Source organism: Lygodium microphyllum, chromosome 14 (assembly GCF_053477565.2).
Source record: "Lygodium microphyllum isolate KBCC chromosome 14, Lygodium_microphyllum_v1.1.10, whole genome shotgun sequence".
NCBI lineage: Eukaryota > Viridiplantae > Streptophyta > Polypodiopsida > Schizaeales > Lygodiaceae > Lygodium > Lygodium microphyllum.
Window position 1 is genome coordinate 15936289 of NC_141148.1, and position 25941 is coordinate 15962229.

The 25941-nt window shown below is 44.1% G+C and overlaps 1 protein-coding gene across 3 annotated transcripts in view; it reads left to right on the plus strand.

Annotated features, from left to right (window-relative positions):
* The first annotated feature begins 411 nt into the window (after positions 1-411).
* Positions 412-25941, plus strand: part of LOC148025354 (Metallo-hydrolase/oxidoreductase superfamily protein) — a 58891-nt gene continuing 33361 nt past the window's right edge. For 2 of the 3 annotated variants that reach the window (XM_087692409.1, XM_087692410.1), the window contains exon 1: positions 412-983. In XM_087692409.1, the coding sequence (XP_087548535.1) occupies positions 684-983 (300 nt within the window). In that variant the 5' untranslated portion in view covers positions 412-683. The remainder of the gene's footprint in view (positions 984-25941) is intronic. The other variant, XM_087692411.1, reaches the window with a different exon arrangement.

Below are 25941 nucleotides of genomic sequence, written 5' to 3' on the forward strand. Positions count from 1 at the left end.
TTAGATAAAAAAACTGATACATGAAAATCTGGATCTGTTGAATACTTTAGTATTCAGTTGTGTATAAGGAGAGACTTCTTGCATGAAGTGGAATCTTGTAAAATTCCTCCCTTTTTTATTAATAGAACTTAATGTCTCTTCAAAGAAGAAAAAATAAGAAAGGGGATATAAATTTACACATGAGTAAGGAGGCCAACTATCAAACACCTGAGAAAAAATATGTATTTTTTAAGGGAAATTTTATATTTTACAATTTTTGTAAGATTTGAATACATGAGCATGTAGGGGATATTGAGAGAAATTGAACGAGCCTAATATTATATTTTTTATTGTAAAAATATGTTATGTAACTATACTTGAAGACTTTTTGATGAGGAACATCCCATTTCGCATGGGTAAGCTCGTGGCCCTTTTTCTCTCCAGAGAAATAAAACGCAGGTCGCACTAATTCATTTCTTTTTAAGGGGGACTGCTCTAAAATTGTTGCATGGTCCGTCTGTGATTTACTATTCTGTCGGAGCGTGCCACAGAGAGAGAGAGAGAGAGAGAGAGAGAGAGAGAGAGAGAGGGGGGGGGAACAACGAAGAAGAGAGCCTTTGGAGATAGAGATTTATCATTTGACGTCCATCTTCTTGAAGACAAGATTCACCGAAATCTATAGCCTAATCCTCCTTCCCCGTGCTATGGGTGATCGAACAGCAACCTGCACGAAGGTGTATCAATTAGCGCTCATAGTCAAAGCATCTGGCTCTTGCACTTCTCATCCCAAGCACGATGAATTCCGAATGCTTGTTGCCGCCTGCCCTTCCCCGGACGCTCACTTGCAAGATACCCAGCTTTTCGACATTCCCTCTGCATCCCTTTCCCCTTCTTCCCCTCGCAACAGCGCCATCTCCATCGACTGCCCTGTATCTTTTGATGTCTCTTCTGCTCTCCGGAATATTGGGCTCGTCCACTTGGATGTTGAAAATGCTGTCTGCCAGGTAAGCAAAAGCATTTCGAATAAATTGCGTTTGATTGTTGCGTTTTTGCATTGTTCTGAAGTTTCGTAACAAGGCACGAGACCATCCGACTTTGATATTGACCCTAGCAATTACGAAAGCCAAGTTGGCTAGGACCCAACACATAGTTGACATTCTTAAGTAACATCATGCCATGTCATGCTTGAGCTAAGCTGGCAGGATAAGTTGCTGAAACCTGACTTAAAATGCCCCGCTCCTCATTGAGCCACATATCGCGACACTACACAGTGCAAGAGAAAAATTAGATCCAGGGAAATAGTATTGCCGCAGTTTTGGGAGTTGTACTAACATTGTCATGCCTTAGACATACAAAGAAGTCATACAACCTATAGCAACCATATGCTCACACACAACAGCAAATGACAACAATAAGGCGAGATGATACGTTAGAGTTAAAAGAAACGTGGTATTCCAAAATACAAGATCATCCAATGTTTGCATTGTTCAACAACTATGTGCAGCAGCGGGTTGGCCACAGCTAAAAGCAAACTTTGTTTACTTTGGTGGGCTTCTTTTCAACACTGAGAGCAACTTTGAACAATCACTGTAACGAGTTCAGGCTTACTAGGAAATATGGCAACGTTTTCTTACACTACTGATCTTAACAATACTTACCTAGGATTGTTGTACTTATATTATGTTTGAGTGAACTCTATTGTGTGAAGTGGAATTCCCACAAATGAAGAATCGAACACACTTTCCTGTGTGTAGGTATAAGGTGCAGTGTGCATGTGGATTGCTTAGCTATTGAGCACCGATAGGCTGCATTGGAGCACTTGGAGCATGAGCTGGGAATGTGCCAAATGTTGGTAAGACTAGAGAGTTCATAGACATAGGTAAACTGTGAGAGAAGGAAACAAAGGTGGTCCTAGAGGATTTTGATTGATGGGGATCACTTGCTTCTAGATCCTCTTTTTAAGTTTAGCACTACTATTAGTGAAAAACGGGAAGAAAAACAACGTTTTGGCTGTAATCCAGACAATGCCGGTTGTGTTTGGGGGTGCAGATGCTGCCATGCGGTGCATTTGATTGCTGTGTTTTGTTGCTGGCCAGCAGTGTGGACAGCAATAAAGTCTAGCCAATGCACGGCAATAGCTGACGTGTCAGAGTGAAGCAATGCGGAAGCGAATGACCAAGACAAAGAGTGAACATGGAGAAGAGAGAGAGAAAGAGACAATGAAACACAGAAAATCTGCAGTGAAGAATGCTGTATAAGGATGCAGAAATATACACGGGTGTAGAGAGAATGTCTGCATATGTCCCCACCTTGAAGATTTCAGTCTCCGTCAGCCCCGAGGGTAGTCTCCACGGTCTGCAGCCTGAAATCTAGGAGCACAACTTAGAAGGACTGCAAAAACTAGGGCCAATATATAAGCCCACAGAAAATGGCAAAAAATACTAGGTCGACTGCAGCCGACTGATCAGCAGTTAGTTCGACCAGCTTGTCCGACTGCCACATCAGCTGCTGCCTGCCATGTGTCACCTGCTCCTACTGCTCTTGCTTATCCAGGGAAATGTCGAGCTGTCCAGCTCTAACACCCCCTCTTAGATCCTAGACATGGTAGAAGGATAAGGGATTTGGAGTGCTATCGAAGTAAAGCTTGGGGAAGCGCCTTGGTAAACAAGTCTGCAAGATTGTCCTCTGTCTTGCAATAGACAAGGGAAATGGTCTCATCCAGAATCTTCTCCCTAATGAAATGGTACTGGATCTCAATATTCTTCGTCCGAGCATGAAACATAGGATTCCTGGCCAAGGCAATGCAACTCTCATTGTCACACTGTAGAATAGTAGGACCTCTCTGTGGGGGCAGCGAAGCTTCTCCAAGAGCTTGCGAAGCCACATTGTCTCATATGTAGTAGAATACGCCGCCTGATACTCTGCCTTAGTCAAAGATAGGGCAACTGTGGGTTGCTTCTTGCCGCTTCATGAAAATAGCATCAACATCTAAAATAAAGCAATAAACTATTGTGGATTGCTGACGATCCACATTGCTAGCCCGATTTGAATCACTCCAGCATGTAAGTACCAAGTCTATAGTACCTGTACCGGCAGGATAATAGATCCCAAGATCAGGAGTTTACCACAGGAATCGCAAAATCCTCTGAGGAACCTGTCAATGCACCATCTTGGGTTCTCTCATGAACCTAGCCAGCACACCTACAACATAACACAAGTCAACATGAGTATTAAGAAACCAGATCAAGGAGCCAACCAATTGCCTATATAATGGGTAGCGTTCACCAAAGGAGAATTGGAATGAGCCGTGGCCTTCCAATTCGGTTCCATAGGAGTCGTAAGAGACTTGCATCCCTCCATCTCACATGTAGTCAAGAGCTCCTGTACATATCATTGCTAGGAAATAAAGATCCCTCTCGAGTTTGATAGATCTCATGACTTAGAAAGAAGTGAAGAAGTCCCATATCCGTTATCTCAAACTTCTCATGAAGTGTTACCTTTGTCGACTCGACCATTTGAGTATGGTCACTTGTCACAATCAAGTTGTCTACATAAAGAATAAACAATACACAATCTCCACTTGAGGTGTGTACATATAGCTGGGGTTCGGCTTTGGAACGTTGATACCTTAATTTCTCTTGGAGGAACGAGTCAATCTTCTCATTCTAAGCATGGGAGTCTGCTTAAGGCCATAGAGAGCCTTTTTCAACCTGTATACCATACGATCAGAAGAATCGAATCCTGGAGGCTGCTCAACATAGATCTCCACCTTCAGCTCCCCATTTAAGAAGGCAGACTTCACATCCTGTTGATAGACCGGCCATCTCCTATGTCTAGCCAAGGCAAGCACTACATGAATAGTGGCCATCTAAGTTTGTAGGGGTAAAAGTATCCCGGAAATCAATGCCCGGGTGTTGTGCAAAACCTTTAGCAACAAGGCGAGCCTTGTGCTTGTCCAACGTGCCATCACTGCAGTACTTGGTCTTGAAGATCCATTTGACTCCAATGATCTTCTTACGAGAGGGCTTCAGCTTTTTTTGGGTGAGTTGGAATCCAAAACATGGTTTTTTTGACAAAAACTATTGGGCAATGTTAAATATGATGATGATGATGTGTAATGACTCGTGAGAGCTTAAGATTTTGGACGAAAGATTGATTTTTTCGTGATTTTGTTTAGTTATTGAACTTTGTCTATCTAATATCTATTCTTGTCTTGAGAGTTGAATATTATACGACTTTAGTCTCATTTATGAGTTATTTATGATATATTATGATTCATTCTCAATTTTGACATTTTATCAGTTTGTTTTGAAATGAGAATCATGATGTTACAAGTTGACTCAGTCCATATGGTAGATAGGCTATTTACATGTCAATTTCAAAATTTCTTTGTATGATATGTATGAATCATAATGTTTGAGTTCTAAACCATAGTATAGCTTGTCCAAAGACTAACTTTGACATAAAGTCGATAATGGATCATGGATAGTAACGTATTATTCTCAATCGACTCTATTATCACTCAAGCTCAATTGGTCATTCTTTGTTTAAGAGAGTGTTCCATAGAGGTTTAGAACCTCTTTTCCTAGTCAAAACTATTAAAATTACCTATTAAAAAAAACCCATGTTTCTTATTTTACCCCCTCTTGAAAAAAACTTATGAAATACGTTTCTGACGTTTCGTTTCTAAACATTTTTGACGTTTTTGGCTGCTATGGCTATTCCTCTTAATTGACTCCAGCTTTTGCTCCATTGCTTTCTGCGAATGATCATGTTGTAAAGTCTTCTTCATGATAGTGGGCTCCTGATCCTGCATGATACAAGTCATCAAATAGTAATTAGTGTAAACAAGCTCAGTGTGGTGTGCTTAATTCCTCCGAGAACGCCACGGGCCATTGTGTGGCTGCCACTCCTCAGGGACCCCCTCAATCCTTGCATCACAAAGAGTATCATGAGCCCAATGAGGAGGAGGATCTTGCCTCGTCGCTCTCCATTTGCTGAAGTTTTTGGAAGGCCCACCGACGATGCGGAAGCAATCGGTGAATACAGTGGTTGAGAACTGAGCTCCTTATTCGAAGAAGAGTCCGCAAGAGGCACGGGCTCTAGGGGAACACTTACAAGGGCCTAGTTATCACCGAGATCTCCAAGAATAGGGTGTTTCTCAACCCCCTCTGAGGTTGGAACTTCCATGAATTGAACATCACGGCTCGTGTAGACATCCCGCTTAATAGGATCATACAATCCGTAGCCTTGAGGCTGCGAGCTATAGTCCACAAACGCCCATCTCTTGGAAGCTGCTTTAAATTTGTCATGCTGTGTCTTCGGGATGTGAACAGAGAACCAATCCTTAAAGTTGGAGAAAGCTTTCGACTTCGTCTTCAAGAAATAAGTCCATGTTATCCTGTTGTAATCATCCACAATTAGCATGAGATACAAGCTTATTCTAAGGGACTCCATCCTCATTGGTCCGCAAAGATCGGTAGAAATAAGCCCCAAGGGTGCTGAAGACTGCCTCAAAGCCTTGCTGGGAACAACATCACGAGTCTGCTCCCCACAGATGCAGGATACACAAGGCTGCTAGCCCACCGCAATATTCGGCAAACCTCGAACAAGCTGTCCCTTTGATGCCTTTTAAAGGTAATCATAACTGAGGTGGCCAAATTGAGCATGCCAAAGCTCGGACAGAGTTTGTGAGGTAAGAAGAAGAGAAGTCAAGGTAGAAGAAGATTATAACTTATAGACTCCATTCTCCTCATAACTTGACGAAAGAATCTCTCTCGATCCACGATCAAGAATCCGAAAAGAATCCATATCAAATTTGACCAAAAGGCCAAGGGCACAAATCTTGTGCACCGAAAGAAGATGATATCCCAAGGTTGGCACATAAAGCACTTTGGATGTATGGGCACCGCCTCGCCTATGTGGAATAAGATGCATATCTCCTTGTCCCTGTATAGAAATTGACGAACTATCATCAATGAGAATTTGGCCATGTGAAGGCCGCAAATGAGCAACACCTGTTGGTGCTGTTGAAGGAGGAGTCATGTGTTGTGAGGCACCATTGTCAACAATCCACTAGAGTATACGGGGCCGTCAATGTAGCATCAGAAGTGGTTAGGGTCGAATCCTCAACCACCTCCAAGTGGAGGGAAGCAGTTGATAAGGGGGCAGCCACCATTCTGGAATCCTTTGAAGATTTCTTCTTCTTCTCCTTCTCCTTCTGCTCCTTGTCAGGGCAATCCTTCTTCCAGCGACCTATTTTGCCACAGATGTGACAAGTAGACTCCTTTTCTTTGTCCTTCTTGGATTTATTCTCCTTCTTCACTTTTGGTCATTCCCCTTCTTCTAAGAGGACTGACCAACCAAAGTCTCAGATTTAGAAGCATTGGTTCCTTCCGATTGCTCCTCTTGGTCCAAGACCATAGGAACCAACTCTTTCCATTGAAATGAGGCGGTAATTGTGAAAGAAGTGTGCATTTTGTACTTGCATTTGAAGCTACCTCAACTTATTAATATGCTCCTACATAGAAGATTACTTGTTGACACTTATGGTCCGCATCTACACTTCCAAAGAAACTTGCTTCATGACAGTCATACGATTGTACATCTGATCAAGCTTCAACCATATCTCTTGGGCCACTGTCAAATGCTCGATATGAGAGAAAATAGTTGTAGTACACCAGAGAAATAAAAACGAACGAATGCGAGCATTGAGTTTATCCCAATGTGCCTGAGCCTTTGCCAACTCCATCTTATCTCTGGAAGAGAGTCTGGACACGTCTCGTGAAGAAGGATGATGAATAGCCTCTGTAATTAGCTCTGCAAAATCATAGGACTCCAAAATGGCAAGCATCATGATCTGCCAGATGCGGTAATTCTCGCCATCAAGCCTTTGATCTGATGGAAGAGCTGGTAAAACGGGCACCTTTCGGTCCACAATCGCCTGAAACTTTGTCTCGGCCTCAGAGGACATCTTCACCTACAATCCTTGCATAAAACACAAAAAACAGCCCCCTTTGATTGTGAAAATATAGCCTACTAGGGCCCTTGACTACTCGTCCCGCTTCTTTTTCACCCGCCGGAGGCGATGAAAAGGTAAAATCTGCACTTGAAGGCCCAAAACACAGCCTTCTTCCTTTGCTAACAGCAAAAAAACAGCAGCAGCTTCAGCAAATCTTCTCCTTTCTTGCATGCCACTCTCGCTTAGCCTTGTTTTGATGCACAGCCCTCTTGCTTGCCCTTGAATGCTGAAAATGCAGCCTTGTGTCGCACTGAAGTCTTCTCTTTAGACGGGTCCACCCTAGGTCAGTCCTTCAATGCTCTAATACCATGTCAGAGTGAAGCAATGTGGAAGTGAATGACCAAGACAGAGTGAACAGAGGAGAAGAGAGAGAGAGAGAGAAAGAGACAATGAAATGCAGAAAATTTGCAGGGATTATGCCATGTAAGGATGTAGAAATATACATGGGTGCACAGAGAATGTTTGCGTATGTCTCACCTCGAAGATCTCAGTCTCCGTAAGCCCTGAGGGTAGTCTCCATGTTCTGTAGCTTGAAAACTGGGAGCACAACTTAGAAGGACTGCAAAAACCAGGGCCAATATATAGGCCAGCAAAAAATGGCAAAAAATACTAGGTCGGTTGCTTTAAATGCAGCTGATTGGTCAGCAGTCAGTTTGATCAGCCTGTCTGACTGCCACATCAGCTGCCGCCTGCCACGTGTCACCTGCTCCTGCTGCTCCTGCCTGTCCAAGGAATGTTGAACTCAAAGAGGAAGAAAATCAGCATTTTGGCTGTAATCCAGACAGCGCTAGTTGTGTTTGGGCATGTAGATGCTGCACTTTAGGGCATTTGATTGCTGTGTTTTGTTGCCGGCCAGCATTGTGGATAGTAATAAAGTCAAGCCAATGCAGGGCAACAGTTGACCATAGACAAGAGAGGCTGCATGCTTGATGGCAACAGCAGTGTGGGCACTTGGAGCAGTCTCAAGAGTCATATGGAGTCTTGAAGCAATAAGAATCTGCATTTTGGGGCAAGACAACAACATGCAGCAATATGAGAGCTCACCTATGTTCCATTATATTATGTAAACACACATGTTCAAATGCATGAAACTAATGTCTCATGCAACTTAACTTCTTTGTCTCAGCTGTAATGAGGTATCAAGAGTAAACAGTGGTATACTTGAATCTTTTGCTCCTTGTTGATTCATAATATTGATACTTGAAGGGTGTTATTTATAGTTGTTATGATCTCCTAGCAGTTTAGCTGCATCAAATAGTGGATTAGTTTTGGCAAGAGCCAATTCACTGTTGGTAGAATGTGTTGGACACCCACAAAACTAATGGGTATGACAGAAAAGTGATAAAGAGCAGATATGATGTAACTAGGTTGACATGTGTAGCTCAGTAAAGGAGTTTGAAGTTCTATATGCAGTTCTTGCATGTTTGTTATGTAGCAATTTTAATGATGGTGTTTAGACATGCGTTGTGTTTCGAAGTGAAGTACGTTTGCAGATAAGTTTTTGTGTTGTTTAAATACATAGAGGATGGCGAAAGGAGAATATGTATGCATATGTAGTTCAAGTCACTGGTTGTGATTTTGAACGTTTGCATTTCTTTTGGTCATAGGCGCCATGGCCAAGTGGGAATAAGAATGGAAACACTACATTTTCCAAGGTGATATCTAGGCAGGGTGAGGTTCTTGTAGGCAAGCTGTCTGTCCTGAACGTCGTCGTTCTTTCAACAAGACAATTATTATTCCATAATATGATGCATGCAAACTTGTGCTGATTGGCTCTTTGGAATGCCTGTTATCGGCTTGGCTCGACTACATTTTCGAGCAAACTATAACATCTTTCATTCTCGTGATCTACTTGGAGCATTGGGTCGAATGGAGAGCTTTCACGATGGAGCTTTATAATCCTTTCGATGGATTGCCTGTTGAGGATGCAAAGCCCTGTCCTTGGATATGGATGTTTTGCTATAGCCATGTACTTTTGGATTAGTGGATTATCTAGCATGTTGAAAGCAAACACATCCGCAATATCGGATGTAGTCAAGTCAATTCTAGATGATGGTTGCGAAAGTGATCCATCATTCCAAGAGAGTAGAGGGTTATCAAGAAAATATCGGCGGTGCTAGGTTCTATTTGCAATATCAATGATGCTCAATAGTTGAAGCTGTAATAGCTTTGCATTGAGAATTCATTTTGTGTAGCCTGGTAAGAGTGACACTACATATTTGTTTCTCTCTTTTATCACAAGACATGGTCTGCATTTAGTTATCATCATGTTGACTCCGTGTTGTTGGCATGCAATGATGAGAATAGTGCTTGACAAAACTGTTGTAACTTGTGTTTCTTCTATAGATGGATTGTTCTTTTGCGAGTTGACAGCATGATGTTGCACTGTGACTATACCACAGGATGCGCACATTGTTAGTCTTTCAATGATGCTTTCACATTTTGTCACTCAAGATGATTCGAATTTTTCTATGTCGTACCAAGTTGCAGCAAACAGAAGTTTATTTTTTCGACGTGCAAGGTTGATGATTTTTTTAAAATTAGTAATTCTAATAAAATAAATAAATGAAATCAATAAACAATAAAAATATTTCAAAAACTAAGAAAAAACTAAATGAAAGGAGAAAAAATGCTATATAGTATGCCAAAGAGTTGGTATAAATCTCTTCGTAATTAAATAGTTATGGGAGAACGTGTCATTTTTCCATCCATTCAAAATATCCAGTTTGTTAAAGTTTTACGTTTTTGTTTTTTTCAGTACGTTTAAAAGTTCGTTACACTTTCGTTTTTGCCATATGTTCAAAAGATCGTTTTCTTTCATTTTCGTTTCACTACTATTTACTAATCCTAAAAAGAACGAATGATGAAGATTTGAACCTAACCTTAATAAACTAAAAGGATGAAGGATATGAAATGAGAAAGCATGCTATATTTCATGCCGAAGAGTTGGCACAAATCTCTTCGTAATTAAATAATTATGGGAGAAGGTGCCATTCCCTTGTCCATTCAAAATATTCGATTTGTTAAAGTTCTACGTTTTCATTTTTTTCAGTACGTTCGAAAGTTTGTTACGCTTTCGTTTTTGCCATACATTCAAAAGATCGTTTTCTTTCATTTTCGTTTCACTACTATTTACTAATCCTAAAAAGAATGAATGACGAAGATTTGAATCTAACCTTAATAAACTAAATAGATAAATGACAAAATTGTTTAAACTAATCCTAAAAAGAACGAATGACGAAGATTTGAATCTAACCTTTTAGCTTGCAAACGCGATGATTGAGGAACTGATGTATGCGTCTCTACACACTCGTGTATGACCTTCCTCTCTCCTCAAATATGAGACGAATTTCGTAATGAAGAGAATGGCCCATACTACTTAACTCTCCCTCCTTTATATAGGCTTAAGGCTTCCCAACGTTCAAAGCTTTCCTTTAAGCTTTTTAAAGCTTTTGTAGTTTACAAGCTTGAAAAGCCCAAAAGCTTTCAAATGTTTAAGCTTTTCTTAAAATTTTTTTCTTTAATTTTGGGTGTGCGCTTACGTTTTCTTTCTTTAACCCAAAAAAAAAACAAAAATAATAATTACAAAATGTCACATAGTTGCACTTATAAAAAGCTCTATTTGCAACTCAAATTGGCATTTGCGAGTTGCTTGAAGTAAGGTCCAAGGAAGCAAAGTATTAAACAATACATTGCTTGGAATGGCTATAAGATCCTTGCTGAAATGATTGGTCTTTGACTATTTTTTCTCATTTCAGACATCATCCATCCTACCTGATAGGTTTTGCTCAAGAGCATAATTTCTAGAAAATATTTTTTATGTTACTTCTTGACTTTGGGAAGTCTTACTATAGAGTTGATTGGGAGTTATTGGAGGCCACATCTTAGGATAGGTTTTCAAGAGCTGTGAATAGATGCATAGTGGTTTTCTATTCTTCAGCTCATGGTGAGGTTCTCATTGGCGGTTCTAGAGGTCATAGATTTAGCATTTAGAGTTTGGTGAGATAGGCCTGCTCCCTTGCACCTCTACTTTTTCTATTTGTAGTAGATGTTATGAGCTCTTTTTTGAGGGATAGATATGTAGGTATCCATTGCATTAGACTGCCTATCCTAGAGTTTGAGGATCTTTTAGATGTAGATTTTGCAAATGACACAGTTGTCTACTTGGATGGAGATGAGAATTGTATGGTGTTTATAGCTATGATGAAGGTGCCTTGGCTCTTATTGATTTTGTGAGAGTGCAGAATTAAAGAGGAAACATGAATAGGGAGAGAGAAGGGAAGAGAAAGACTGCAATGAAAGAAGAGTGAGAGGAGAAAATTTGCATTGGGTTGAATGCAAAATGAATACAAAAGAGGATTGATCAGTCCTTAAGGCATCAATGAGGGCACTCGATTAGGCTGATGACAGAAGGCAGCATCGGAAGATAGAGAAGAGTCCTTGTATGTTGGAGTGTGTTGAAACTTGCAAAGGATAAACATGCGAATAGACAACCAATCGTGTGTTAGAAATTTATTCATCCCTTGGATAGACATAGTTTAATGTTGCTCAGTTAGCACTCTTGGACTGTTAGAAAATTCTTGTGTATAGGTCGGATAGTTTTTTGTAGTCTTTTGGTGATTACTTGCATTGTTGAGCAGTTAGGTTGGCCGTGTAGGTTGTGTAGATGCCACATGGCATATGAGGTGCAATGCAACATTTTTCAATGCATTATTTATTACTGCGATTGGTTATTTGTAGGTGTTGATCGGTTTGACTTGATTATTTTATTAGTTTTTTCAGGCCTATTTATAGGCTGGTAAGGCTCTGGTCATTTTACTTGTCATTTCAGGTGGAGAGAGAGATCTTGTGGAGATACATTCAACAACCTGTGTACATATATGTCTTCTTCATTTTAGTATTCATTCACCGATCAATCCCTACATACAACCGATGGATTCTTTAGAATTCACGTTATCTTTGGTGCTAAAAGAAGTTATGGTCTACAGTTACAGGGCATTGTAATTGATGCTGCTAAGAAAGTAGTTAAGACTTTATTTGGCCAGCTTTTAGATAAGAGATGGATGATTTTATAAGGAATTTGCATTGCTTGAACAAAGCTATTGGGTTTGTTGCACTCTTTTGTCTTTTATACATAATGAGCTTTGAGATTTCTATGATTAGCATGGCAAACACTTGTGATTTGTATAGTTGTGCTTGGTTACTTACTAGTGCAATTGAAACTAGCTTGTAGATTTGATCTACAAGGTAGTGATCATAAGCTTTATAGCACACAAACTTTTGATTTAGCAAAGAAAATAAATGACACAGAATCTAAGAGCTAGGATGTCCTTGCATTGTAGATGATACTAGATTGGCCCTCAAGGTGAACGGCCCATGTAATATTTTTTTACTACTGAAGACAAGTTGTCATGGGGACGTGAAAATTTGAGATGCTCTAATCTTGCTGATAACATTTGATTAAGGTATTAATTGAATGTGCAAGGTTGTTTAGCACATGTGATGCACATGGCAATTGTTTCATGGTAACATGCCAAGGACCTTGAGGATGCAGTGGATGCCAAAGGCAAAAGTTGTAATAAGTTATACTTGATAGATACTTGGTGGTATTTGGTGTCAGTTTTTGGCCTAGACCAGTTTATTGGCCATTAATGTTGGTGGTGACATTAGAGATTAGACATTAATTAATTAATTAATGTGAGTCTAAAGGCTAATAATTGCTCAGGGATACTTGGAAGACAAATTGGCTTAGCTAATTTAAGTATTGGTTGGTGAAATTAATGTTAAGTATTGGTTGGTGAAATTAATGTTCTGAGTACTAGAATGATTATTAAATTAATTTTCAGAATTAATAATTAAAAAATTAATTTAATAAGTTGGATAATGCTGAAAAATGGGATTAGAAGGTTGCCACTTGGCAAAACTTGCCCACGCAAGTGGGAAAAACGTTTTTAGGGACTAGTGGAAGCCTATTCCGACCATTGTGAGAGAAGAGAAGGCTGTTAGAGAGCAAGGAGATGCTGCTAATGTGATTTGCAACCACCATTGACCAGTCTTACATCAAGTGGCAACAATTTGGAGCCCTCCAATAGCAAGTGACAACATGCCAAGGTCCTTCTAGGTGCAGTTGACAGCATGCCAAAGAGAGCAACAGTCTTTCTTTTAGTCGTAACACTACGTATCGCATTTCGTTGCATTCTTCATCGTTGCAAGAGCCAAGATATCCGTTGCTGAGAGTCGTTGCGTTTTGTTTTTCAATCCTTGTGAGGGGAGGAATCTCAGACAATAGAAGGTTTCTTACGTTCCTCGTGCCACCCTCGTGTGTGGGGAGGGGCAAAAGGTTTATCAAGGCAACGGCGTTCCCAAATGGGCATGACGGAGGGGGATTGCCCCGAGTAAGGAAGAGAGGTCGAAGGCGTCCCTTCTTCCTCCTCCACCCGCACGGTCGCGGGACAACCCTGAAGCATAGCCTACCTCACTGTCGCTCAACTTCGACAAGGGGAGAGACGATGCCAACGGCGCCTCTGAGCGCGATCCCTCATGGATATTCCACGGTTCGCATTGTTCTCAAAGGTGACACCTTCCATGCCTGTTTGAGCAGGGCAACAATAGCTTTTTAATGTTTCTTGTGATGACACTCTAACATTTCTCTCTATAGCATTCTCTCTCATTCCCTAACCATTTCTCAAGTGATTTCAGCATTTTCCAACAGTTTGAGCCATTAGAGAAAGAGATTTCAGTCAATCTCTGCTGTAAACCCTAATTTATAGCAGAAATTAGGGTTTTGACAACTGCTTGGGGATGCATGCTTAGAATTGAGGGCCTAGGACTTGAATTCCAGCAATGGAAAAATTGAGGAATTTTAGGGAGATTCAAGGGGCAACCAGCCAATATTAGATTTGGGGTTGAATTTGTCTTTCAAGGAGCAAGGTGAAGGCTAATCCCCAAGCAAACCAAGGGGCAAATTGGTTTGGAGGCTTACTTGTCAATTTTGATAGTAAGAGGCACTTGGATTAGCAGAGGAGGTCAAAGGATCTTAGTTGTACTCTATCCATTTGCAATAAAAGTTAAAGAAATACCACAGGGGTTGCCAATTTTGGGGCCAATAGGCTGTCCAATGTCCAAGATCGTATGGTAAAGTATGCATTTCTGTTTTGTGAATTTGTCAATTAGTGTAATTAAGTGCGTAATTAGGTTATTTATCACCCTATTCGAGAATGAAGGTTGGTTTCACAAGCCTTTACATGAACCACTATTGGCTTGCCAGTGTGATCAACATGGTTGTCATAGACAAGCACTCTCTTTGCTAGCGATTCCTTGAGTGCCCAGCTCTTCAATGGATTGAATTCACTCCAATTGGATATCCTCATTTGCTTTCACCAACCTTGACCAATGAGATATGAACTTGTATCAATCACATACTTAGACCAGTGTGTCTTCAAGCATATAGAGTTGCAAGCACTCCAATGTTGACCAACATGACAATGAAAACTGCATTCATAGTATCTCACTGCTACCACATTGAAATCAATGAGGAATTCACATGAATCTCAGTCCGAGACCAATCCAATTTGTCAAATGAGGCCTCAGCTTTGATTATTGAAGAATGTTGGAGCTTTGCTCTAACTAATGTACCTTTACTGGCAAACTGAAGTAATTCAGACTTGTAGACTTGCTTTCTATATGCCCTTATCTCTGACATGCATATGCCTTGAGATTGGATGCTCAATGTCGCCTTCAAAGATTTTCAATCAAACCTCCTTATTTGTAGACATTTTTGCTATTGTCTGTTGTGAATCTTCAACCTAGCCAATGATCTGTTGTAGATAGCAAACCCTAAATCTAATATGTTATATAATAGGGTTTGCAAAGCCCAAGAGAGAAAGAACTATGGCAGCTTGGAGATAAAGTTTACAGCCTTTTGATGGCGTCTAGCTTGTGTGATGTGCTGTCCTATTGTTGGAGCTGCTTGGCGATGGCTGTAAAACACTCTCATGCTGTTGTTTGCAGCATAAACCAACAAGCATCATCTCCTCAACATGGAAGATACACTTGCATGCAGTGCGGAATTGACCCAAATTTGACACTGAGCAAATTTTCATTTTCACTTGAGCTGTCATGGAGACGTGAAATTTTGAAATGTTTTAATCTTGCTAATAACATTTGATTAAGCTATTAATCAAATGTGTAAGGTTATTGAATTACATGTGATGCACATGGTAGTTATTTCATGGTAACTGGCCAAGGACCTTGGGGGATGTAGTAGGTGTCAAAGGCAAAAGTTGTGATAAGTTATGCCGACTGGGATTTGGTGGTCAGTTGGTATTAGATTTAACCCTTGGATAGTGGTTTGGCCAATAAGTGTTAGTGGTAATAGTAGGGACTAGCATTGATTAATTAATTAATGCCAATCAAGGGGTCAACAGAGATTAGGGACCACTTAAGGTTGCAAATGGCCTAGCCAATTTAATTATGGATGGGTGCATTTAATTTTTGGCAAGGTCAAAAGAGTTGAATTTAATTTTTAGAGTTAAATAATTTTGAAAATTTAGTAAATGGCTGGATAATGCTGAAAAATGTGTTTAGAAGGTTGCCACTTGGCAAAAATGCCAATGCGAGAGTGAAAAATATTTTTAGAGGTTGGAGAGAGGAATTTAGTTCATTCAGGTTGAGGAAAAGAGAGAGAGCAAGCTATTGGTCTGATTTTCCCGCAGTGGAGGACCTTCTAGTGGCTGCAGCAGTAAGAATCAAGCGATTTGATGCAGGCAACAACAATTTTGGGATCTTCAGGAGCTAGTGATAGCTGATTGGGACAAGGATAGTAGTTTGAGACCTCTTGGCAGCTGACAATAGCATTAAATGCTGTTTGGTATAGATAGCAATCAGATTTTAGGCCTTTCTTGCGTGAAAATCAGGAATTTCTCTCTCTTTTGGCATTCTCTCATCTTCTCCAGCTTGTGCTTAGTCATTCTTAGTATTTCCCAACCTTTTGGATCAAATTTCAATCAAACTTCGTGGATAGCAAAGAGATTTTTGCTTTGTAGAATTAGGGTTTGACAGCCACCTCGGGACCTGTGCCAATTGGTAAAGGCATCATACACTCAATTCAGCACCTGAAATTTGTGTAATTGTCAGGGAATCTAGATACTAGCCCATTTATTGTAAATTGGGGTAACATTTGGCGAATTGGTGGTTCCATTGGAGCGTCCTAGGTGAAAAATCAAGGGGCAATGGGCCCCAATTGATTGCTGATTGTTATTTCAGCAAGGGGTGTTATATTAATGAATGTAACTTATGGGAAAATTGTTGAGAAACCCTTCACCCTTCACCCGCAGTTTTCGTTTTTGCATTTTGGGTTTAGGGTTTGCAGCCCCAAAAAGGGGCGCCATCCTAGACTGACTATGCCTATTTATAGGCCACTCTCTCATTCATTCCTCACGGCTGATTCATTTAGTCCGTCACCTCTTTTCTCCAGCCTCTCCACTACCCTTACACCCCTTCAGGAGGACATTGCGGTTCGTGGTTCGTGGCTGTCTTCATCTTCCTTGTGCTATGGCACCCTTGGTCTCTTGTATCACATTCACTCCATGATTCGGAACTTCATCATTCCATTCATCAGTGTTTCTTTTCTCTTCTCTTCTCTTCTCCATGTTTGCCGAGTTCACTCCGTGTTCCTCCCTGCCAACCCTACTGTCTCGCTAGCATGTCATCTTTTGACATGGTATCAGAGCTGGATCTGCTCACTTTAGCAGCAAAGATCCTCCACTTCAGTGAAGGCAAAGATTGGTGGCGGGTTCGGCATCCACTTCTCTTCTTATTCGGCTGCATCAAAATCTCGTTTTTGCAAGTTTCAGGTGTTTTCAGCTTGCTGCCCACACCCCTTTCACGGAGGATATCACAGTCTCAGCTGCCCCTTGCTGTCATCTACAGTCTAGCGCCTGTTTCCAGCCTTCCACTTGCAGTTTGCAGCTGTTTACAGTAGAGTGACTACTGTTGATCACTCCCCATTTAGAAAACAATCTCGTTTTTGTAGATTTCAGGTATTTCAGCTTGCTACCCACACCCTGGACGCGGAGGACATCGCGGTCCAAGCTGGCCATTGCTGTCTAGAATACACTGTTCGGAGTTGATTTCGACATATTGACTGTTGCTGCTGTCTTTTGCCTACGTTTTTAGTCTTTCTCTCACTTATTGCGTGAGTTTTTAATCTTTCTCTCTCTTGCAGGCTGTCCTGCCTGCGTTTTTAGTCTTTCTCTCACTTGTTTGCACTTTTAGTCTTTCTCTCTCCTGCAGGCTGTCCTGCCTGCGTTTTGTTAGCCTGCTCTTATTCAGTCTCAGTCTGTCATCTCCTGGTTGTGAGCTCCTGTCAGAGTCTGACAGGAGACAGAGGAGCTCTGTCAGTGTGTTTTTAGGCTGCTTTAGTCAGCATGCAGCCTTGGGCATTTTACAGCCCAGATCTGGGCTGTTTTTGGGGTGACTGCCCATTATTTTGGGCAGTCGGACCAGTTCTGGTCAGTCGAACCAGATCTGGCCATAGTCGGCCAGATCTGGCCAGGTCGGCCAGTTTAGCTGGTCGGCCAGTTTTCTGGCTGGGGGCTATTTATAGCTGCCCCCCCAGTCAGTCCAGCATTCATGCTCTGTAGGTACAGCACTGCTCCCTCCGTCTCCGTCTCCGGCATTGGTGCTGCCTCTGCTTCCAGTCTGTCCTGGTTCCCTCACTGACGCTCCGGGCTGCGTGCAGGGACTGTTCTGTCCATTCCAGTGTATTCAGCATTCATCTCAGTCAGTGCAGACTTTCTTCCTTCATTCTCTGCTTCCTCTCTCCTCTCCTCTGTGTTCGTGTTCTTCTTTCGCTGCGCACTCTCACATGGTATCATCGCCTGATTGAGAGCACGGAGGACGAGAGAAATACCTTACTGCTGCTGCCCACAGTTCCACAACAGCCAGGCGATTCCTTCAGGCGGCTGCCAACAGGTCCATCCCAGCCAGGCGACTGCATCAGAAGGCTGTACAGCCTGCGTTTGCTGTACACAGGGGCTGCCACGTCATCCAGTGACGCAGCAACCCTGCGTTTGTTGCCTGGCGACCTCTTCTGCTGCAGGGTGACCCTCCTACAGCTTGTGTTTTGCTGTTTTGCAGGTCGCTTCTTCCCCGGCTGCTCCTATCCTGCAGGCGACCTCTGTCTGGGCTTATTCTCGGTGCTGGTGGTCTTGATTCTGGTGTTCGACATTAGATCTATTTGTGTTTTGCAGATCCAGGTATTTGTAGGCACTCTCTGCCTGGATCTTGGTGGTTGGTGACCACATTGTTGGTCCTATTTTGTCAGCAGCACAACTTTCTTTGGTATTTTGCAGATTGGAAGATGTCTTACCAGTTTTTAGGCTTTGAAGACTCAGAGGATGAGCTTCTTTCTCATCATTCCTCTGAGCGGAGGCGGGACTATCGTGAAGTTCGACATCGGGAAGACCCTCCTCGCACTCGTCCTTCTTCAGTCCATGCATCTCAGAGGGTTCCATCTACTGCGAAGGTTTCTTCAGTGAAGACTGCATCAACTGTGCGGATGCCTTCCTTGATTCCCTCTATACAGGTGCCGATTCTCCCTTCCTTTCCGAAGGAAGACAAGTTGGATGGTTCCAACTACTCCCTATGGTCATGCAAGGTGGCTTGCATCCTTGATACCTTTGATCTATGGGAGCTTGTTTCTTCGCCCATCGACCGACCCCCCGTGGATTCGTCCGATGGCACCTCTATGGACCGTGCAGCCTTATGGGATAGGCTCAACTCACGAGCCCGTTCCTTTCTTTTTATGAGTCTCCATGATTCTGTTCTTGTACATGTTCACAGGTTAAAGACCGCGGCGGAAGTATGGACAAAGCTTGCATCTTTGTATCAGCACAAGACATTTGCCCACAAGATTTTCTTGGAGAAGAAGTTGCGGATGCTCAGTCTTGATGGTTCTTCTTCCATGAAGGAGCACATCACGAAGATGGAGGATATGCGAGGCGAGCTAGCCTCTCTTGGTCGTCTGATATCATCTGAGGATATGGCGATGATTCTGTTGACTCAGCTGCCATCACCCCGTTATGATGTCTTCTACACCAGCCTCATCACTACGAGAACCCGTGAGACTCTCCTATGGGAGGAGCTTTCCCCGCTTGTCTTGGAGCATGACGAGCGACTCAAAGAGGTGGGAGCCAGTGGCTCCACCAAGGCATTTACGGCTGCCACAGGTGGTGGCAAGAAGAAGAAACAAAAGCAGGAGAAGTCCAAGGACAAGAAGGAGGAAGATAAGAAGGATGCGAAGGAGAAGAAGCCCAAGTGTCCCCATTGTGGGAAGGGCACTCATCCCGAGGAGAAGTGTTGGCAGAAGTATCCCCATTTGAAGCCTAAGGAGAAGGACTCGAAGGCGGCCCCAGCCACAACAGAATCTGCGTTTGTGTATCTCTTTGTTGAGGAAGACATTGCCCTAGCTTCTACCACACAGGAGAAGCCTTGGCTCGTCGACAGTGGAGCATCTTCACATATGACCTTCCGACAGGATTGGCTTCAGGATCTTCGTTCCAGAGGGGGTACAGTCACCATTGGTGACAATTCTACAGTTCCTGTTCATGGAGTGGGGACTTTACCTATGTTTTCTGACAGGCAGTCTTCCTCTGCCAAAGTTCTCTATGTGCCTGATTTGAGCTTTAACCTATTATCTGTGCATGGTCTTGCTCAGTTAGGTACCCGAGTCATTTTTACTCAGGATGCAGTCATAGTGGAGGATGCTTCTACAGGTGATGCTCTTTGGACAGGTACACAAGAGGGTGGGCTTTATACGCTCACAGCCTTGGCTGCGCGGACTTCCCATGAGCTTGGGCTGCTCTGGCATGCTCGGTATGGTCATTTGAACCTCGATTCTCTTCGCCGGGCTTCTAGGAGGAAGATGGTGGAGGGACTTCCTGATTTCCCTCCTCTTCACACTTTGTGCCCTAGCTGCTTGAGGGGCAAGCAGCACCGGCAGCCTCACCCGCAGGTTGCTTCTAGGAGGGCTACTTCTCCGCTTGAGTTGGTTCATACCGACCTTTGCGGACCTATGGGCACGGCCTCCCTTGGGAAGGCCAAGTATTTGATGCTGATTGTGGACGACTTTAGTCGTTATGTGTGGCCTTATTTCTTGGAGTACAAGAGAGAGGCGTACTCCCGTTTCTGTGAGTGGCAGGTGTTTGTGGAGACCCAAACAACTTCCAAGGTCCGTGGTGTTCGAGCTGATCACGGTGGAGAGTTCACTTCTCATCTTTTCTCTCAGTTTTGCAGGGATCATGGTATTCGGATGGAGTATTCCTATCCGAACACACCATCAGAGAATGGTGTGGTGGAGCGTGCGAATCGGACCATGATTGAGATGGCCCGATCTATGTTGGAGCATAGGAGTCTTCCTCATTTCCTTTGGGGTGAGGCGGTGGCTACAGCGGTGCATATACGCAACCGCTCTCCGACTTCGGCGTTACAGGACATGACTCCATATGAGGCTTTCTTTGGAAAGAAGCCTTCCGTGTCCCATTTTCGCATCTTTGGGTGCGATGCTTTTGTCCATGTGGACAAGAAGAAGAGGAAGACGAAGTTCGACTCTAAGTCGAGAAAGTTTATCTTCGTTGGTTATAGTACGACCACGAAGGGATATCGGCTCTACGACCCGACGACTCCGCAGGTTGAGGTGAGCAGGGATGTGATCTTTGATGAGGCTTCGGCCTCTGAGGATCCGATTGATGGTTCTATTACAGATGTTTCTTCATCATCGACGGATCCCCCCCCCACCTTCTCTCCCTTCACTTCCTTCCAGGATCACCCTTAGCACCCCCCATATTCCTCCTCCTTCGGCTTTCCTTTTCCCTTTGGTGGATGTGCCTTCGTCTTCTACGAGCTCTTCTACCGCCACTTCGGGATCTTCATGGGATATACAGCCTTCTTCAGATGCGGAGGATTTACCTTCACTCGGTGAGGGGGAGTCCCTCTCCGATTTGGGTGCTTTACAGGTTCCGGAGACCCCCCAGTCTCCCTCACAGAAGGAGTCTCTCAGGATTCCTTTATGGTATCGCCGGCTCATGCAGGATTCAGGTGTTACTCACTTTCCTGCTTCTTCTTTAGGTCCACGCCGATCAGCACGTTTACAGGCCCAGCGGGACAGTTCACTATGTGTGAACTATGCTCTTATGTCACAGATTCTTCAGGATTCCGAGCCTTCCACTGTGGAGGAGGCTCTTGCACAGGATATTTGGAGACAGGCTATGCAGGCCGAGCTCGACTCCATCGAGCGAAACCATACGTGGGAGCTTGTACCGCGTCCCGCGAAACGGAAGGTGATTGGTGTGAAATGGGTCTTTAAGACCAAATATCTTGCAGATGGCTCCTTGGACAAGCATAAAGCTAGGCTTGTTGCCAAGGGTTTTGCCCAGCGTGCAGGGTTGGATTACTTTGAGTCTTTTGCTCCTACAGCTAGGATGTCCACCATCCGAGTGCTTTTGGCTCTTGCTGCTCATCACCGTTGGCCTGTCTATCAGATGGACGTCAAGTCTGCTTTTCTGAATGGCGTTCTTGAGGAGGAGATTTATGTTTCACAGCCTCTTGGTTTTCTTGTGCAGGGGAAGGAGGATCATGTCTACAGGCTGCGGAAGGCTCTTTATGGCCTAAAGCAGGCTCCTCGTGCTTGGTACCAGCGGATTGACCGCTTCTTTCTACGGAGTGGTTTTGAGCGCTCCGCTTATGATCCCAACCTCTACTTACGGGTTGTGGATTCTCTTTCGGTGTTCCTCATCTTGTATGTGGATGATCTTATCATTACAGGGAGCGACACTCAGCAGGTGGAGCATACACGGTCCATTCTACAGCAGGAGTTTGACATGACGGATCTAGGGATCCTTCACTTCTTTCTAGGTCTGGAGATCTATCAGATGGCACAGGGCATTTTTATCTCGCAGCACAGGTATATCTCCGAGCTCCTTTCGGAGTTTGATATGGCTCAGTGTCGGCCTATCTCATGCCCTATGGACCCTGAGTCCAAGCTTTTGACAGCTGGAGTTCCTCTTACCGATCCCACCCGTTACAGATGCCTTGTCGGCTCTCTTATCTGGCTGCTTCACACTCGGCCGGATATCTCCTTTGTGGTGGCTTTATTGTCTTCCTTTATGCAGACTCCTACCCAGGATCACTGGCAGGCGGCCTTGCGGGTTCTTCGCTATTTGCAGGGGACTCGATCCTTTGGGATCATGGATCGTGGATTCGGAGCTGGTGGTGGTCTATTGTCCTACGGCGGCCAATGCAGCTGATCTCTTTACGAAGCCGTTGCCTCAGGCTTCTTTGCTTCATCACATGCGGTTCTTGGGTCTTCAGACTCTCCCAGGAGTTGAGAGGGGGTGTTAGCCTGCTCTTATTCAGTCTCAGTCTGTCATCTCCTGGTTGTGAGCTCCTGTCAGAGTCTGACAGGAGACAGAGGAGCTCTGTCAGTGTGTTTTTAGGCTGCTTTAGTCAGCATGCAGCCTTGGGCATTTTACAGCCCAGATCTGGGCTGTTTTTGGGGTGACTGCCCATTATTCTGGTCAGTCAGACCAGATCTGGCCATAGTCGGCCAGATCTGGCCAGGTCGGCCAGTTTAGCTGGTCGGCCAGTTTTCTGGCTGGGGGCTATTTATAGCTGCCCCCCCAGTCAGTCCAGCATTCATGCTCTGCAGGTACAGCACTGCTCCCTCCATCTCCGTCTCCGGCATTGGTGCTGCCTCTGCTTCCAGTCTGTCCTGGTTCCCTCACTGACGCTCCGGGCTGCGTGCAGGGACTGTTCTGTCCATTCCAGTGTATTCAGCATTCATCTCAGTCAGTGCAGACTTTCTTCCTTCATTCTCTGCTTCCTCTCTCCTCTCCTCTGTGTTCGTGTTCTTCTTTCGCTGCGCACTCTCACACGTTTTTAGTTTTTCTCTCTCCTCACTTGCACTTTTCTACTGGTTGCAACTTCTTATTGCTGGTCACATCCTCCCACTGGCAGCTCACTTCCAGCCCTTCCACTACCCTCCCACCCCTTGATGTGTACATTGCGGTTCGTGCTTCACACTGCCGTCACACCCCTTGAGGTGGACATTTCGGTTTGTGATTCATGGTGGTTGACCTCTTCCTTCTTTAGCAAGGCACACTGGTATCCATGACTTCTTTACCAATAAATGACCAGACTACTGGGTGCTCCTATTGCGGCATCACCGGACACACCACCGAAGATTGTCGATATTGACCTTTTCTCCCCACCCCTCCGGCGTCTCCTCGTCAGTCCACTCCTTCGAGGGATAGTGGCTGCTCGACTTCTTTCTCTTCTTCGGCTACCGAGTTTGCTCCACTAAGAGACAACAATTGTTGCCCACCTCTTGCTCACTCTGAGCCCGACCCTTCCCCACCCTCGACTACTCAGGTTCGAGAGGCTACCTCTGGGCGCTCTTCGGCACCCCAAATACCTTCTTTGGCATGACCGGTGGCACTTCCTTTGTCATCAGTCATTTTAGAGTCCATGATCCATGATTCCCTATCTACTTCAGAGGGGGATGTTATTTCTTTGTTCTCAGTGGGGGCATCTACTTCTTTGACTTCAATGGGGGCCCCTCCACCTCCCACCTCAGAGGGGGAACCTACTCCACATGAAGCTCTTTACCCATCCTCTACTTTCTTGGGGTGGCTGTCTTCGACCAATCATCTCTTCTACTGATACCCAGGATCTTCAGGTACCACCTAGATCGGGACATCGGAGGTTCAGCTGCGACTTGGTGATGAGGCCTTCGTATTCCTTCCAGCATGGATGCATGGAGCTAGTGGCTTCTCTCCTGAGGTTGAGTTTTGGGTTCTCCAGTTCACTCTGTCTACTGTTTTTTACTGCAGGTTCCGTTTCCAGTGGAAATCTTGGATCTTAGGGATCCTCTACATCTTCTTCCTCCTCTTCTCTTCTTGCCTTGGTCACTTGGTTAGCATGGAGCCATCTCCCGAGATTGAGTACGGGCATATCCTTATGGTTCTCGGCACCACACAAAGTCCGACATTTCTTCTATGCATTGCATGTTTTCATCATCTTTGTACTAGGGTGCTTGGGCAAGTGAACAATTTTCCCACGAGGGACACTGTCCAAGTGGCACCTGTTGCATGAGTATTCTTCAGCATGTAGCATTGCATCTTCACCTCACTCTTCTCTTGTTTTCCTTTTTGGGCCTGAGAGGGGGTGTTGAGAAACCCTTCACTCTTCACCTGCAGTTTGCATTTTTGTGTTTATGCGTTTCTGCGTTTTGCGTTTAGGGTTTGCAGCCCCAAAAAGGGGCGTCATCTTAGACTGACTATGCCTATTTATAGGCCACTCTCTCATTCATTCCTCACGGCAGATTCATTCAGTCTGCCACCTCTTCTCTCCAGCCTCTCCACTACCCTCACACCCCTTCAGGAGGACATTGCGGTTCGTGGTTCGTGACTGTCTTCATCATCTTCCTTGTGCTACGGCACCCTTGGTCCCTTGTATCACATTCACTCCATGATTCAGAACTTCATCATTCCATCCATTAGAGTTTCTTCTCTCTTCTCTTCTCTTCTCCATGTTTGCCAAGTTCACTCCGTGTTGCTCCCCGCCAACCCTATTGTCTCGCTGGTACGTCATCTTTTGACAGAAACAACATGAGAGATGATTGTTTGGAGGCCTTGGGTGCCTGTACGGGGTTCGGGGGGCTTAGGAAGTAAGTGAGTTATAAATTAGTGTAACTCACTAGGAATGGACGGCTGGCAAGAGGAGACATGTTGGGTTCTTTTGGCATCTTCCTGAGCGTGGCTGGGTGGCGAATCGAGAGTTCTCGTGCTTCCTTTCATGGGGCGACTACACAAAGACAGTCTTGCAACATTGGTATCAGAGCCACTCACGACTTGGAGAGATGGGCGGCAATGATCCCGTCCATTCGTGACTTGGAGATGGGTAGCAACGATCCCGTCCATTCGTAACCTAGAGACAAGCGTTGCTACTAAGGGCCGTGTCCAATGCTCGCCCCGCATCTTAGTACACGTGGCCGGTGACATCTGCCCACTTGTAAATTCTCTCGTGATTTGCAGACCTGAAAGGGTTATTCTCTCAACGTAGTGAAAAGGGGGATATTCTCACTGTGGTTGAGACCCCACATCATGGGAGTCTAACACCCACTCGGCTGGGAGTAGCTGATTAATGTAGGCGCTTGCGATCTCGCGACTAGAAAGTTGACGAATTTTCAACTGGCTTGCCGTGGAAGCTTTTTACAGCCTTGGACACCGCACTAAATTTCAGGAATTTCCAGCGTGCTGAAAACTGGAATCAAGCGGACGCAATACAGGGAAGTGCCCCACCTTTGCTTGCAAATATCTTACATTTTCTTTTCAATTCCATTGTATAGATGGAGGGGAAACAAAGAGAGGGGACAAGGGAGGCTCTAGTTCCGAGGACCACCCTATGGGGGATCCCCATGAAACTGAAATGCAAGAAGAACACTGGGAATAATTTTTTGCTACACGAGAGCAATTTGATGACTTAATTGCTCGTGTGCAAGCATAGGGGGTTCAAATGGAGTTGCTAACTCAAGCACTCACCGAAATAAAATCCCAATTAACCTTATTGCTAGAAAGGGTCGAAACGGATAAAAGTAAAGAAGAGGCCTTAGATATTCCATCTTCATTAAAAGATGCAAATGTGATTATGCGAGACCCAAGGGAACCCCTCCAAAAGCTGAGGAATAACGTGGTATTAAAAAACATGAAACCCCCTTAATTTTATGGGGAGGAAAAAGATAGAAACAAAGACACTATCTTTAACTTCCTCCAAAAATGGGAGGATTTACACAAATTAAAGAATACTCCACCACATCTTCAAGCACTGGAGGCCAATTTAACCTTGGGGCCAAAGGCATATAAATGGTGAGAACTTTAAAGGAG